This window comes from Perognathus longimembris, chromosome 8 (assembly GCF_023159225.1).
Source record: "Perognathus longimembris pacificus isolate PPM17 chromosome 8, ASM2315922v1, whole genome shotgun sequence".
Classification (NCBI taxonomy): Eukaryota; Metazoa; Chordata; class Mammalia; order Rodentia; family Heteromyidae; genus Perognathus; species Perognathus longimembris.
Genome location: NC_063168.1, coordinates 39,311,482 through 39,327,577, shown reverse-complemented (window position 1 = coordinate 39,327,577; position 16,096 = coordinate 39,311,482). Strand labels below are relative to the sequence as shown.

At 35.1% G+C, this 16,096-nt stretch overlaps 1 protein-coding gene across 8 annotated transcripts in view; it reads right to left on the bottom strand.

The window, feature by feature from the left end:
* Positions 1 to 340: 340 nt before the first annotated feature.
* The window catches only part of Ccdc88a (coiled-coil domain containing 88A), a 108,869-nt gene continuing 93,113 nt past the window's right edge, over positions 341 to 16,096 (bottom strand). For 2 of the 8 annotated variants that reach the window (XM_048352899.1, XM_048352900.1), the window contains exons 26-33: positions 13,174 to 13,257; positions 12,037 to 12,240; positions 11,394 to 11,465; positions 10,178 to 10,258; positions 6,179 to 6,447; positions 5,031 to 5,490; positions 1,099 to 1,198; positions 341 to 612 (exon numbers count right to left, since the gene is read on the bottom strand). In XM_048352899.1, the coding sequence (XP_048208856.1) occupies positions 1,134 to 1,198; positions 5,031 to 5,490; positions 6,179 to 6,447; positions 10,178 to 10,258; positions 11,394 to 11,465; positions 12,037 to 12,240; positions 13,174 to 13,257 (1,235 nt within the window). In that variant the 3' untranslated portion in view covers positions 341 to 612; positions 1,099 to 1,133. Of the gene's footprint in view, positions 613 to 1,098; positions 1,199 to 3,699; positions 4,941 to 4,970; positions 5,491 to 6,178; positions 6,448 to 10,177; positions 10,259 to 11,393; positions 11,466 to 12,036; positions 12,241 to 13,173; positions 13,258 to 16,096 lie in introns of those variants that run through there. The other 6 variants (XM_048352901.1, XM_048352903.1, XM_048352902.1 and 3 more) reach the window with 6 other exon arrangements.

The window sequence follows — 16,096 nt, the reverse complement described above, 5'->3', positions numbered from 1 at the left end:
TTAGAATATATCTCATGTATTTTTCAGATGTATTTTATAAACTGAATTTCTTTTGGAGTGCACTAAATGTAATTGGCCTCAAAAGAAAAGTACCAACACATGCAGTCTGCTAATCAAAAAAAGGCTCTAACATGCCAAAACAAATTTTTCTCCGTATCTTGATATATAAGTACATTCCCACAAAATACTACAGCATTTAATTTAGGTTTACACAACTAAATATAAATGGCTATATTTTGGCTAATACTTAGCATTAAGCAAACATGGATAAATTCATAGCTGATGAAAAGTAGATTGTTCTTGGAATACTTCTCATAACACTTGACCTTAAAACACTTGGTCCTTAGTGAGAGAATGTCCTTTATTCAGTAGAGCTTAACAATACAATATATTGTTAAGTCCTAAAACCTTCTAAAACTTTTGGCAGTTGAATCCAGTAGAGCTCCTTGATTCAAGGAAGGAATGAAGGTTTGTATTTCTTGCCTGCTCTATTCACGAAGGATTGTTAAAGGTCTCCTTAAAGATTTTTAAGAAATGGCTCCTATAGTTGCTAGGTGTCTTGTTACTTCAGAAAAAAGCTTCACACTGAGAAACTGAAGGGCACTTTTCTCTCTGTATTTAGTTGGAAGGTAGAAAGAAGAAAGAAAATGTAAGAATAGATAAGAGGGATACAAACTTTACAGAGCAGCCTCAATTAGAAAACATGCATCAGATATTTCTATTAGAATGCAGGTATGACAGGAAAATCAGATACAACTTTTGAGAAGATTTTCATAAAATAAGCATCTAGTTTATTCCTAATCATCAAGAAAATTAGGGGAAAAATGGTATTCTTGACATAAAACACAACATTATTTGCTAGTAAAGTTAAGTTTAAATTGAGGGGAAAGTAGGTTTCAATGATTTGATCCCTAAACTGACAGGAAAACCTTTGGCAACCAATTAATGTTGCTTTGCTAGTAAGTATGTCAGAAAAATCAATGAATCAAGCAAGCAATATTTACATCTGTTAATGCAATATGCACTTGTTCTCATACTTAATTCGGTTAGTTTTATAAATGAGACTAATCTCATTTACATTTGAAGCAGTTAACTCACCACTTGGCCCACATGTCATGTAGTGGGTAACAGAATTAGGAGCTTTGTTGCTCCCTAGACCTGCTTTTTGAATTTCTGCTTTCTTGTACTTTGTCCACATCTGCAGGAGAAAAGCATTTCATGTTATTTAGTCAAAGGTTAAACAACACAATTCATGTCAAGAAACTAAAGAGCTCTCTCACTGGGTAGGGCAAGAAGGATGTTTTAAGTGTGTGAGGAAATTACTTATCTGATTAATTTCATTACCTAATGACTGATTTTTTATACTCTAAAGCCATAAACAACATTACGAGAGCTGTAACTTTAAAAAATAGCTAACAATTTCCTTTCTTCCCTCTTATGGCCACAAGGTGTTTGCATATGTACTAAATGTACTATGTACTTAATGGTCACCAAATAGCTTTAAAGTAAAAATCTTGTAATACAACAGAAGAAATAACATGAGAATATTTATATGATTTACTAAGAAAACTAGTACTACAGCCATTTAACAAACAATATACCTACTTAACATTGATTATACCTAAAATTGCCTTGCTAAAAGTGGACCTAACATGAGATGTATTCACAGTACCACACCAATATATTGTATAAATTCTATAAAGATAAGCCAGGAATACAAAAGCTATTCAGTTTCATTACAGTCAAGGTACTGAAATCGTTTTCTAATGCTTGGTGAAGGGTGAAACTAGGTAAATTTTTTTTTTTTTTTGCCAGTACTGGGGCTTGAACTCAGGGCCTGAGCACTGTCCCTGGCTTCTTTTTGCTTGAGGCTACACTCTGTCACTTGACCCATAGTGCCACTTCTGGCCTTTTCTGTGTATGTGGTGCTGTGGAATCGAACCCAGGGCTTCATGTATATGAGGCAAGCACTTTACCACTAGGCCATATTCCCAGCCCTAGGTAAAAATTTATGGAGTATCTTAGAGTAAATAATAGCTGCTGAAGTTGGAGTTGCTTCACTTTTCAAATAATTTTGGACAGCTATGTGAATTTTCATTTACAGAAATAATTATACTAGTTAAAAATGGGAGGGAAACAATTTTTTTTCTATCAAAAGTTTGTTTCCATATGCTGTGAAGAAACACAGGTAAGATGCTAGTATTTAAGAAAGTTATGATGATGGTTTCTGGAAGAATTCTAGTTTACATTCTCAAACATTCTTCAACACACACACACACACACACACACACACACACACACACACGGTACTTGGATTCCTGCATACTGTATATGTTCTTTCTAAAAATATATTACCATTTGGTAGGAAGCAATTTTTTCCCTGTAAGTTCAAGTCTGTAAAATAACTATATAGCTTTAGATATAATAGTGTAGTGGATTTTGAATGACCGAGGATAATATTTCAGATTGGAAGTGTTATGGTCAAATTTCTGACATCTATTCTGAAAATGTGAAATAGTTGTAAAATAATATTTGAATCGTAATGGAGAAGATACATTAGCTATTTTATTTGTGTCATGTATGTCCTCTCATCTAATTTCAACTAAGTCAATGATTATCATTAAATTTTATTCCTGAGTTATGAGAAAAAAGGAAACAACACCATAAATACTCCAAGTATTAGGAGTCACTAGGCAAAAACTGACAGTAAAATAGTATAATGCATTTGTGCAGAAAATGGTACTGATATATGAAGTTTCTGATTGTGTTCATGTGATTACCTGTACTAGAATTGTTTTTAGTAATACCTATGGGGTGGTAGGGAGAGGAGAACCATGGTAAAAATATAAAAGGAAGGGGCCTGATCCCTGAAATGATCTTGTGTAAGTACAAGAGTTACCTCAGTTTATAATGAATACAAATTTCATTAAGCAAAGTGTCTGTTGGCTTTTTTTTTTTTTTTTGGTGGCCACAATGGCCCTTGAACTAAGGGCCTCTTGCTCTTGCTTGGCTTTTTCACTCAAAGCTAGCACTCTGCCACTTGAGGCACACCTCTACTTTTGGCTTTTTGTTGGTTGATGAGAGATAAGAGTCTCATATGGTTTCCTGACAAGCTGGCTTCCAATTTTTCTGGCCGGGAGAGTTTTGAACTGCAATCCTCAGATCACAGCCTCCTGCATAGCTAGAAATATGGGCATAAGCAACTAGTGCCTGGTGATTTTTGTCATTGTGTTTCAGCCTAAATACTACTGATTATTTAGGATGAACCCAAATGGCAAAATTATTTCAGAGGTAAGATATAGTCTTCTAGAAGGAAGACAGGGTTACAGGGTTCCTCCCCCCCCCCCAACAACTTTTAAAAAAGATTCTGAGATTCAAGTTTAGCTGACTTGTTTTAAGTAACCCGAACACAGACAATTTAAAAGCCTAAGATATTATTTTTCTGCTCAAGACTGGACCTATGCCACTTGAGCCACAAGTCTACTAAAAGCCTATGAGTCAGAGTGTACAGATTTGTGTATCTTTTGTCTTCAGAATGTTTGTTTTCACTAAAGAAAACCTTAGATTCAAGGATTGATACATACTTGTTTAAATTGTTTTATAGTTTAGTGTAATATATTTTAAAAATATAAATTTAAAATATCTTCAGAATGCATATCTGTACTTTAATAAGTTAATGATATTGCTATCATTTTGCATAGAAGTAAATACAATTTCTCAACATATTAAGTGTTTATTTCTTGACTCGTATAGAAAAAGAACTGGAGAAACTATTATGTAACTGATTTCATGTTAATTAAGTCATCTTGAAGGAATGATAATATTTGAGCTATTGTATTTATCAAATGAAGTACAAAGAATAAAAAGAGTACAATGTTCCTAATTACTGTGTAATTACATTTAAATTTGATCAGGATTTCTAGGAATAACACTACATTTATGAGAAAACAATGTTTAAAATCTGACAAATGGTTTATAAACATGGGCATTAATTAAAATTAATTTGAATCATAAAATACTTCGTTAAATATAGAACAGGACAGAAAGGACAAAAGAAAAATGAAGGTATTTTTTACACTTTTTTTTACACTGTACTGTGCAACAAGAAGTGCACATTCTGGAAATCAAAGAAATAAGAGCAAGAAAGAAGGACAAGGGAGTGGGAAGATTGAAGAAAAACATTCCTTTTTGGAAGCAACCAAACAAATGACTTCCTGGTAATATAACATGCAACTATTTTAGCATGCTTTTGGATGTCAAACTAGTAAGAGGAACATGCATGATTGAGAATTTAAAAGGCATGCAGAAATATACAAGGTAATATTTCATGCTGGCTTCGGTGTGGTTACACATTCACATTTATATACATGCCATCATGGACAGCTGAATTCTATGCAACAATTTTAATAAAAAATATAGGCCTAACCAAATGATTGTTTTCAACAGCAAATCTTCAAAGAAGCAGAGTGCATATCAAGTAACATCATTATGCAGTTTGGATCACACACAACCATATTCATACCAAACAGTTTGATTATCCTCAGAAACCAACAATGCAGCTTCTGCATCATCAGGACACAGGCATGCAGGAATGCTAAGATTACTATCTACAGAGGATTGTGGGTTACCATAACTAGAGCTCTGATTATCAGGAAATTGTTCATTGTCTTTTTGGGCAGCTTTACTCGAAGAAGCAGAAGCCTGATTAGTTACTCTGGTGATGGGCCTGGGAGGTAACCCACTTATATTACTAACTAATTCTGTGTTTAAGGATAGAAATGGCTGAGATGAAGGAATCACAGTACAAGACTCTATACTATCTTTAGCTGATGCTCCAAATGAATCATTAGGTATTTTAACAGTGGCAAAAGTTTGGTTTAGAAACAGTGATCTTTTTGTTCTTAAGTTTCTAGCCTGGTCATACAGATACTCAGGCATATCTGAAGCTAAATCATTTTGAGTATAAAAACCTTTAGCATGAGTAGGACCATGAAGAGTGTGAGAGGACCACTGATGTAAATGGTACTCACTAGACGCTGCAGTGATGTTGCTATCAGCAGTAGGCAGTGGAGAGTCAATTGACAAAGGCAGTCTACTGTCCTTGGCCAAAAAGTCATGTATGCTTGTCCTTCGTGTTGTTCCTTCAGCTGTAGAGATCACACTACTTGCACGAGGTAAAGTGGCATAAGGATTGCTATCTTTTGATTGTCGTGACAGAGAGGTTTCTTTTACTAATTTTATCTTTCCGTGAGTGCCTGGTGTAGATTTTCCTGTAGAACTAATGAAGTAGGCATCTTCAGTCTTTCGAGGACCAGGTCTCACAAACTCAGGCTTAGTTGTCCGTCTGTCATAGAAGTCCCCTGGGGTTTTTCCACTTACTGACCTGGACAGACCACAACTAACTGGCTTGTCTTTTCCCAAAAAGTCAGAAGAGACAGATAAACTTTTCATTACTTCATCTAAAAGATTCTCTTGACTTGAGGACTTTAGCTGTTTAAAAAAACAATAATGAAACAGGTTAGTAAACATAGCCTCCTGCTGTTCTGAGTCTCACAAATCTTGTTGGCCTTTCACACTATCCTGTCTCTATCTCCCAAGTAGCTAAACTACAGGTGTAGAGCACCACACACAGTTTGAATATAGCTATGTTTAGATTTTTGTGATATACTAACCAGGACAATATCTGGATTTCTTTCTCTTTTTTTCAGGACCCAAAGTCAACTGGGCTGACACTCTATCAATTAAGCCATACTTCCAGCCCCCCCCTCACCCTTTTTTTCTGCCTGAGCAGGATTTGAACTGTGATCCTCCAGAGCTCAGAATCCTGAATAGCTAGATTTACAGACATGCATCTCAATAACAAACATTCCCCCCATCCTCTGTCGCCCCAGTGCCAGTACCAGGCTTAAACTCAGGGCCTCCTACTCTCAGCTTTTTATTTTCCCCCTCACTACAAGCATTCTTACCGCTTGGAGTCACTCCTCCAGTCTGGCTTAATTGCTGGCTATGGAGAGACAGTCTTGTGGACTTCTCTGTCCAGACTGGTTTCAAATCATGATCCTAAGATTCAGTTTCTTGTGTAGCTAGGAATACTGCAGTGACCTGCCAAGGCCTAGCTTTAATCATCGACATTAGTTAGCATTTACCTAAATTAAGGTCACCATACATAAAAACTAACCTGTATTGAGGTAAGCTTGTTGCTTTCTTCCAAAAACTGTTGTAGAGTAACAACTTCACTCCCAGGGGAACCAGTTTTAATTTTATGAAGTCCTCGACTTTCTAGTGTTTCTGGCATTTTGTGCTGGAGCACTGGACTTGATCTAGTTTGTCTTTTTAAGTACTGTATTGGACTGCTCCCACTGCTGGACCAAGTCTCATGATCATGAAGCAGGCTAAATTCTCCACTGCTGTGGCTTTGTGGCCTGCTTTGGTTATTAACTGCACCTGCTTTTGGAATAAATGCTGTGTTGAGACTTCAGTAATAGAAATCAGATTGTAAGCAATAAAATTATTAAGTGGGATTATTTCACGAATAGTCAAACTTACATTCAAGTTTTAAGAAAGGCTTAGTAAACCATGTTAGTCTTTGATGAGATTAACAACTGTCGGCCCGTGCTTGCTTTATTTTATCAAACTGACACATATTTTAAGCACTGCAAGTGTAAAAACTTGCCTTTACCACTAGAATCAAGCTTAAACAATCTACTACGAAGCAAGCACTTACATACCTTTGAAGACTAAATAAATGAGTAAATGAATGAATGATAAAATGTTCAAATTCAGGTCCAAATAATTTAAAATAATTCAAAATTTAGAATTAGGACTTGATTATGTACATTTCAATTATAAGGTTAAAACCCAAGACTTTTAAATGGAAAAATAACATTTCATAATTCTTTGCTTAAAAAGTCTTCATTACTTACAAAACCATGGTTTTTCTGTTCATTCTAAACCAGTAAACGTAAATTTAAAAACAAATTTAAACAGTATGAAAATCAAGGGAAGATATGATGCAATTAATTTAAAAATTCATGTAACTATTAAGATCCAATTAATTAATTAATTAAAGACAGGGGCAATGCTGGCCTGGAAGTAGCTATGTATATGTAGCACAGGATGGCCTAGAATTTATAATGCTTCTTTCTTAGCTTCCCAAGTGTAAGGATTACAGGTGTGTGCCAAGTTTGAACTCAAGGCCTCAAGTTCTTATCTGGCTTTCTGTGGCACTCAAGGCTGGTGCTCTACAACTCGACCAATACTACCAGTTCTGGCCTTTTGCTGGTTAACTGGAGTTGAGTATCACAAAATTGTCTGCCCAATTTGGTTTAAATTTGTGATCCTCAAGCCTGGCACTGGTGGCTTGTACCAGTGGCTCACAATATAATCCTAGCTACTCAAGAGGCTGAGACCTGAGGATCACAGGTGGAAGCCATCCTGTGCAGCAAAGTCTGTGAGACTCTTTCGCTCCACTAAACTACCAAAAAAGCAGGAGGTGGGGCTGTGGTTCAAGAGGTAGAGTTTTTGCCTTGAGCAAAAGCTCAGAACAGAACCCAGGCTCTGAACCAACCTCTACACACACACACACACACACACACACACACACACACACACACACACACACACGTGTGCCAAAAAACAACAACTATGCTCTTCAGATCTCAGCTCCCCCCCCGTGTGTGTGTGTGTGTGTGTGTGTGTGTGTGTGTGTGTGTGTGTGTGTGTGTGTGTGTGTGTGTGTGTGTGTGTGTGTCCTGGGGCTTGAATTCAGGGCCTAGCTGCTGTCCTTGCGATTTCTGCTCAAGAATAATGCTCTACTATTTGAGCCACAGCTCCACTTCAAGCTTTTTGGTGGTTCATTGGAGATTAGAATCTCACAGATTTTAAAAAAAAAAAAATTTTTTTTTTTTTTGGCCAGTCCTGGGTCTTGGACTCAGGGCCTGAGCACTGTCCCTGGCTTCTTTTTGCTCAAGGCTAGCACTCTGCCACTTGAGCCACAGCGCCCCTTCTGGCCGTTTTCCATATATGTGGTGCTGGGGAATTGCACCCAGGGCCTCATGTGTAACAAGGCAAGCACTCTTGCCACTAGGCCATATCCCCAGCCCTCTCACAGATTTTTTTCCTGCCCAAGCTGGCTTTGAACCTTAATCCTCAGATTTCAGCTTCCTAAATAATAGCTGGGATTACAGGCATGAGCCATGGACTAGAGGACTAGATCTCACCCTCTTGAGTAGTTAGGATTATAGGAGTGAGCCATCAGTGACTGATCAATTCAGTTTACTTTTTTTTTTTATTTGCCAGTCATGGGGCTTGGACTCAGGGCCTGACCACTGTCCCTGGCTTCTTTTTGTTCAAGGCTAGCACTCTACTGCTTGAGCCATAGCACCACTTCTGGCTTTTTCTATATAGGTGGTGCTGAGGAATTGAACCCAGGGCTTCATGTATGCGAGGCAAACATTCTAGCACTAGGCCATATTCCCAGTCCCTCAGTTTACTTTTTTAATCTTCTCTTTTTTTTTGGCGGTGGAGTGGGGGGACTATGGAGGATGATCTGGGGGCCTGAAATCAAGGCCTGAGCACTATCCCTGAGTTTCTTTTGCTCAGGGATAGCGCTCTACCACTTGGGCCACAACTGCACTTCTGGCTTTTTGGCAGTTTCTTGGAGATAATGTTTCATGGACTTTCCTGCCCAGGCTGGCCTCAAAGATCTCAGCCTCCTGAGGAGCTAAGATTACAGGTGTGAGCCACTAGCAACTGACATTAATTAATGTCTGGATTACATTGTTCTTAGTCGCTACTGTTGGTATGTTGTGTAAATAACCTTGAGAGACTCAGTTGTGGTTGAACTACACAGAAGGGAAATTGTCAGGTTCTGGAATAAGCTAGGATCTGTGCTATTCAGTAATACTACTATTGTTTTTGATAAATAACAAACTGACAATAAATGGTTTTGTAATCACAAATCATAAAGGGGTCATGGAAAAAATTGTTTCAAGTTATTTAACATTTTCCAGAAATAAACATTTTTTTTTGCCAGTCATGGGGCTTGGGACTCAGGGCCTGAGCACTGTCCCTGGCTTCTTTTTGCTCAAGGCTAGCACTCTACCGTTTGAGCCACAATGCCACTTCCAAGGCTTTTTTCTGTTTATTTGGTGCTGAGGAATTGAACCCAGGATTTCATGTATGTTAGGCAAGCACTCTATTGCTAAGCCACATTCCCAGTCCCCAGAAACAAGGTATTATGAGTGGAAGAAATTCTTCATGCTTTCAGAATTTATTTTTCTTCTATGCTTTCAGGCTGTTTTTTTCTTCCAGATGTAATATGAATTAAAAATAATTATCTCCTCCAATGATATTTCATGTTATCACAAAAGTCACAACATTAATGATAAAATTATAATCGAAACAATTTTGTTATCCAAAAAGTAATACAACAAATGTATTACTCAAAAATTCTGGACTACATGAAATAATGATAATAGATTAAATGTTTCCAGAATTTGAAAGGGATAGCAAATTTTAAAGGAAAAAAGCTCCAGCTAGAGTTTCTAGATATTCACATAAATATCTTACAGAATGCTTTTCTTTAAAATTTGAGGAAAAAAGAATTATTTCCATTTGTTGTAATAAGGTGTATATATATATATATATATATATATACTTAAAAAATTCTTATGTAACACACAAAACTTCTCAAGTTATATATAAATAAATAAGCTATACTATTTTCTAATATATGAGTAATGCAGGTTTAATGTGCATGCATCATAAAAAACTAAACACTTAGATGTCAAAGAAAAAAGTCAAAAGTTACAAATAATTGTCAAGTATAAAGATTACAATAAGACTTTTAATCTGTGAAGATAAACAGCTAAAACCCCAAATAACTTCCTGTTTTTACATTTGTATACATTGAAATACATCTGTATTACAATGTGAAAAATATAAATGTTTCAAAGAACTATGCTTCAAACATAAATGATTTGGGTTTAAACTTTACTTCCAAAAATCCTCATCCCATCTCTAATATTTTCCCACTTGGTGCCAGGGATTGAACTCAGGGCCTTGTGTGTGCTTGCTAAGCATGTACTTTATTACTGAGCTTTTACTCTTTGCTCCTCTCCTACTTGTATATGTTACTAGACATGGACAGAGTATATTAAGTTTACCTACAGCATACCTTTGACTTCATGGAGTGAAGCATTGTTATTGCTATTGCTAGTGGATGTTCTGCCACTATCAAGGCTGGCTGGTCTTGACGCTAAATGAAAAAATGAGGAGACAGTGTGATAAAAATTTACAGTTGATAACATTGAATTTTACATTCTGATTGCAGAATGTTTTGAGAAAGTAATCATGCATACTTTCCCAGGCTGAACATGCCCACAAGTGACCTTATAGTTTAAAAAGCAAAGACATTTCCAGATAGTTCAATAAGACACTTGAGATTAGGACACTTCTAAAACAATAGATGACATTCAAAAGAAAGACAGACAGTATATATTTATACTTGAAAATGATTTCTACATAAGTTCTACAACTGTTTTAGTTGAACAGAATGACGCTGCCCCCAAATTCTAGTGATTGGATCACTTAGAACATATCAAAGAACCCTGCACATTGCAGATGTGTCATGAAGAACAGGACTATGAGCATCTACAGAGTTAATTCTCTGTGTTCCTATCCATAAAAGAAAAACAAAACAATTATATAGTTATCACTGCCTGTGATGCTTCTTAAAATCCTGCTCATGTATCAATTTCCTTTAACATATTACCCATTTGTTAATAATAACTTAGTTTGTTAAGATACAATTTTCTAGATGGAAACTTAAAAATCTAAAATATTCAACACTGGGGGGCTGGGGATATAGCCTAGTGGCAAGAGTGCCTGCCTCGGATACACGAGGCCCTAGGTTCGATTCCCCAGCACCACATATACAGAAAACGGCCAGAAGCGGCGCTGTGGCTCAAGTGGCAGAGTGCTAGCCTTGAGCGGGAAGAAGCCAGGGACAGTGCTCGGGCCCTGAGTCCAAGGCCCAGGACTGGCCAAAAAAAAAAAAATTCAACACTGCAAAAAATTTGTCTTAATATTTTACCAAAATAAATACTTAAAACCAATGGTAAAATGCAACTCATAATAACCTTATATAAAAATGGTCATATTATTTTTGAGGATTATGAAGGCACTGTAAATATCCTTAGTTAAAATACTGTACATTTAGATGAAACAACAATTTTCAAAGGGAATATTATGCTGTAGAAATGGAAGAACTATAGAACTGTAGGATGGAGAAAAGCATGCTTTCTGGCAATGGCACATTCACCTACTCAAAAGACTTTCAACATTCCCATTTAGTATTTAACTCATACTATCTAATTAAGTTCATATCTTACCATGAACTCTTGATCCCGTACTAGAATCATCACTAATACCTTGTGGACTTATGTCTTCAAAGGATGTAGTATCTATATAAAATAGCAAAATGGACATAAACATTTTTGTAACAATTTTATCATAAAATTTATACAGAATATGGATATTTTCTTTAATCACATATCATACATCTTGACCTAGTATATTTTATAGACTCAACAAGAAGTAGGAGTAAGTAAAAGGTAGCTAACTATAGAGAGAATTGAGTTAGGAAAAATGCTAGAAGCAATGAGATAAATCTCCCTTGTCATCAATCCTGCAAAGCAAAGCAAGCAAGAACCTCTGTCATTGTTCTATGTGGTTCTCTGAAGTAGTATGCTTTTAATTTTTTTTTTTAAAACCTAGTACTACTTCCTCCTTTTTTTTCACTTTTTATGTGGTTTACTTTTTGTTAGTTTATTAACTTATTATTAAGAAAGGAGACCTAGAAAGCTTTATAATAATTCATATATTTGAAATGATTTGAACATTCTCCCAAATCAAATCTGTATCATGGTTGATAGCTATTCTTGGTTGTTTGAAGAAAAAAACTACACAGGAAGTCAAATTAAGATTCTTGTTGTCAACAGTTACACCACAGTGCAAATAGCAGACGGCCTATACCTTTATTATTAACCAACTGCTTGGATCTGAAGCCTGCAGAAGAGTTGACAGTTGAAAAGTTGATGGCTGTAGTAGAGAAGGCCATAGCTCCCAATTCTTTTCTCCTTTTACCCGTTGAAATATCATCAGGAACCTCCAAATTCTCAGTACTACCTGTCCACTGTCCTCCTGCTAGGACCATGGACTGCACCAGGTCATTCATGGCTGGGATGCAAATGAAAGCAAATGAATCAGCATGGTTAATGTCTTATTTCTATTTTGTATTATAAGTGATTGGGTTTTTGTCTATGAATTAATGAATATGGACCTAAATAATAATCATAATGTCATTTGAATTATGAAATGCATTCAGCTGAATGAAATGAGGAGGCCAAACCCTGATAAAGTTCAGTAAATACGTATATTCCACCTCTGCCCTCTTTAAAGGACAGAAAGGAATTTTACTACAATCAATTGTCATGCTTTTTGCACAATGATGTATAATATAATTAGAAGCTTTCAAAATGTAGTTTTGTGGTGATAAAAATAAGAATGAAGATGAAATGCAATTCTTATACAGCATCATTATTGCAAATGAAAGAGTCCTTGGTCAGAGCAGGTTACTGAAATTATTCATTTTATAAATCAAGTAAGTATACCATTGAATATAAACCTGAAAGAGATACCCACAGTGACAGACATTTGATTATGTAATTAATCCACTTAAAAAAAAGGAAAACCCAGACTAAGAAATAACAAACATTTTGAAGGGTTGTAGGCCATTTGTTTATTTATTTAATTAGATTCGTTCAGGAAGTGCCTAATGCTAAGGGTTTTATTGTATTTTCCTTACATTTCTTGGGGGAAAAATTCTCTATGGCAAGTTTGTGGTTTTTTCCTGCCAACTTTTAGAAAGCACTGGAAATTTACAAGTATATTACATGTATATAAAACATATGCATGTATATGTATCAGTAGACATACATATAATGCAAATGCAGTGCAGTTAAAAAATATTCTGCTAGCTCTTTTTATTAAAGACTGAACTTTGCTTTGCAAAATAAGAAATCAGCACAGTCCAGAGGAAGGTTAGTGAAAAATTAATAATGGAAGCCAGTGTAGTTATTTGAAAGAAGCTGAACTGTCATAAAGTCTTACACATGGAACGACGGTAGCAGGCCTTCATTTTGTCTTTATCCTTCGGTCTGTTCCTCAAAAAGGGCAGTCTTTTCAGTGCAACCACTTTAATGTCAGAGCATGAGGAAAAACAGAAACAGAAAAATGAAAGAAAAAAGGGAGAAGAACAGATGGGAGTTAAATGTTGAAATTAAGGACAGAAATGAATGTTGAGTTTCAGCTATATTAAAGCTATTATTCTCATGCTGCTGAGTGATAATGAAACATGAAATATGTACTTTGATACTTTATAAATACTTGGAAAAGCACTGAAGACAATGATGAGGAACATAGTACTCTGAAAGGACTGGCTATACTGCTATAAAGACAAGAAGTAATTAGAATCATTTATGGAGTGACTAAATTCCCTAGTAGGAGTTGTAAGGTAAACTCCAAAAATTAGATGACTAATGGCTCATATTCTAAACAATGAAAATGTACAAATTTTTCCAAGTCTCTACTTTCTTTAGTTTTTAAAAAGCATTATTTTGGGGGAAAAAACAGGAAAATGAATATTCTAACAAAGTATTTTAGTAAGACATCAACAAATATTAGGGTGCCAGATAATAAAAATAATCTAAAGAAAATGATCAAAAGAAATTTTAGAAGTAAACTAAAAACTTAAAGAAACCTTAAAAATCACCGTAAAACATTTTAGTGATCTCCTAAGCTCCAATAAAGAAATATTGTTTTGAACTGGATTCTAGTATGTTATTATCAATACCTAGAAATACACAGTTTTTTTTTTTGTCAGTTGTGGGGCCTGAACTTATTAGGGTTTGGGTGCTGTCCCTGAGCCTTTTTGCTCAAGGCTAGTGTGCTCTACCACTTTGGGTCACAGCTCTACTTCTGGTAAAATCCATAGTTTGTTTCAAACAATTTTTCTAAAGATAAAATAGCAATTATATTGATTTCACTTTATAAAAAATAGCTGGGAGAAAGAAGAAAAACAGAATATTTAGACAGAAGTAAAAGTATGAGCACTAATCTCTGAAAAAAGTTACAAAGATAAGGAAGCACCCCAAAGCATGAAAAATGACAGGAAAAAAAGATAACCCTCTGGTTATATTTAACATAAACTGTGAGCTTATGTTAAAAAAACTAAATGAAGCACTGGAAGCAAAAAACAACAACCGACTTTATGAATCAAAGTCTTATCAGTGAAGTAGAGAAGTTATTAGGACAAAATTTCAAATTCATTAACCATTTACGATTTAATTATATCTTTCAATTTTTTTCAGTGCTAAGGACTGAACTCAAAGGCCTTGTATATGTGGCAAATGCTGTACCAGTGAGCTGCCTCCTCAGCCCTATTATTCTTTTTGGAAATGTAATTTAGAAATTAAGAAAATAACTTGCAAAAAGATATACAGCCATAGTAACTAAGCTGTTTTTCATAATCTTGAAAATAATAAAAACTTTTGGTAAACTGACAAGAATCATTCATGAAAAATAGTACAATATTAGCCTTATAACTTGTTTGACTGCTTTAAGGAAATTTTATGATTCAAATAGTTTTTTAATTTGACCTATGTTTTTTTCAAGCTTGATAAACAAAACTGTTTTCAATGGTCAAAAAGAACTGAAAGCGATGTAAAAATGGACAATTAGCTAAAACAAAACTGAGTGATTGAAGCATGCACATGTCATGTTTAGATACTTTTTTCCTGTGTCTGATTGTAACTGTTTGCAAAGACTGCTTTACTAACAGACAAACTCTTCCAAAATGAACAGGATAAAAAAAGAGTATTAAATATGTGAGGGAGGGAATGTGATTCTTCTTATGGCAATTAGTTTGGTGATAAAGAATGTTTTTTTACCCAAAGCATACTTAAATTAAGGGGCTACTAGGATTGTTGGATTCTGTTTATTCGAAAAATTCTAGAACAATTGTAGGAAAAGAGAATATTACTGCCTTTTGACTCTTATTCTGAGAAGTTTCAGCAGAGTATGAAAGAATAACAAATTGACACTCCAAACAGACAAAGGTATCTCAAGACTGTTGTGCTTTCTTATGTAATAAACTTATAAAATTGACTTATAAGCTACTTGAAAGGAAAACTTGATGATCTTCCCACAATAGTAAGTGTTAATTTAGTGGACAAGGCTGTATGGCAAAAGATCAAGGAATAATCTGTGGAGACACAGAATTAAATTGCTTTTTGGAGACTAGTATACATGATGTGTGTAGATTTGTTCTTTTTTTTTTTACAGTTTATTTATGTGTTTTGAAATATGTGCTATAATGTGTAATAGCTTACATACTAATCTTTTCAGAGATAGCTCATTCACTAAATTCACCAAAACATAGGCACAATTTTTTGAGAGTCTTGAGAGTCATCCTTATGGGGAGACTACCTTTGGAGGAGACAGAAACTGCTTTTGCTTGTTATTTATTTTAACAGAATGGTGTATATGTTGTATTTTTTAGCTTGTGACACTGGTTATAATTTGAAAGGACTCAAAGTAGATTTTCCTCCTCTTTTCTTTTCTTCTACTGGTTTTTTTTTTTTTTAATATATCCCCTAAGAATACTGAAGACAACCTCTTGGTCATCTTCACAGGACTTAGTATTGAATTCTTTTTCTATTCAAATATACATTTTTAGGCCTTTACTCTTGCTACTTAGCTAAATACACTAGAGATGAAGTAAAAGGCTATAAATTATATAGGCCATGTTAGGATGTGATAGTTCTAGATTATAAAAATTAAAAGCTTCTATACAAAGTTATTTATCACTCTTTTTATTTCATTTAAATCAAAACATTACCAGACACCCTTCAATAATTTTCTTAACCCTTATTCATTTCTAAATATTAATACCTTTTCCAATTCATGCCTATTTTTCTTTGCTTCATCCAATGTAGTAACTTTGGTCCAGTTTACTACCATCAATGTTCCAAGC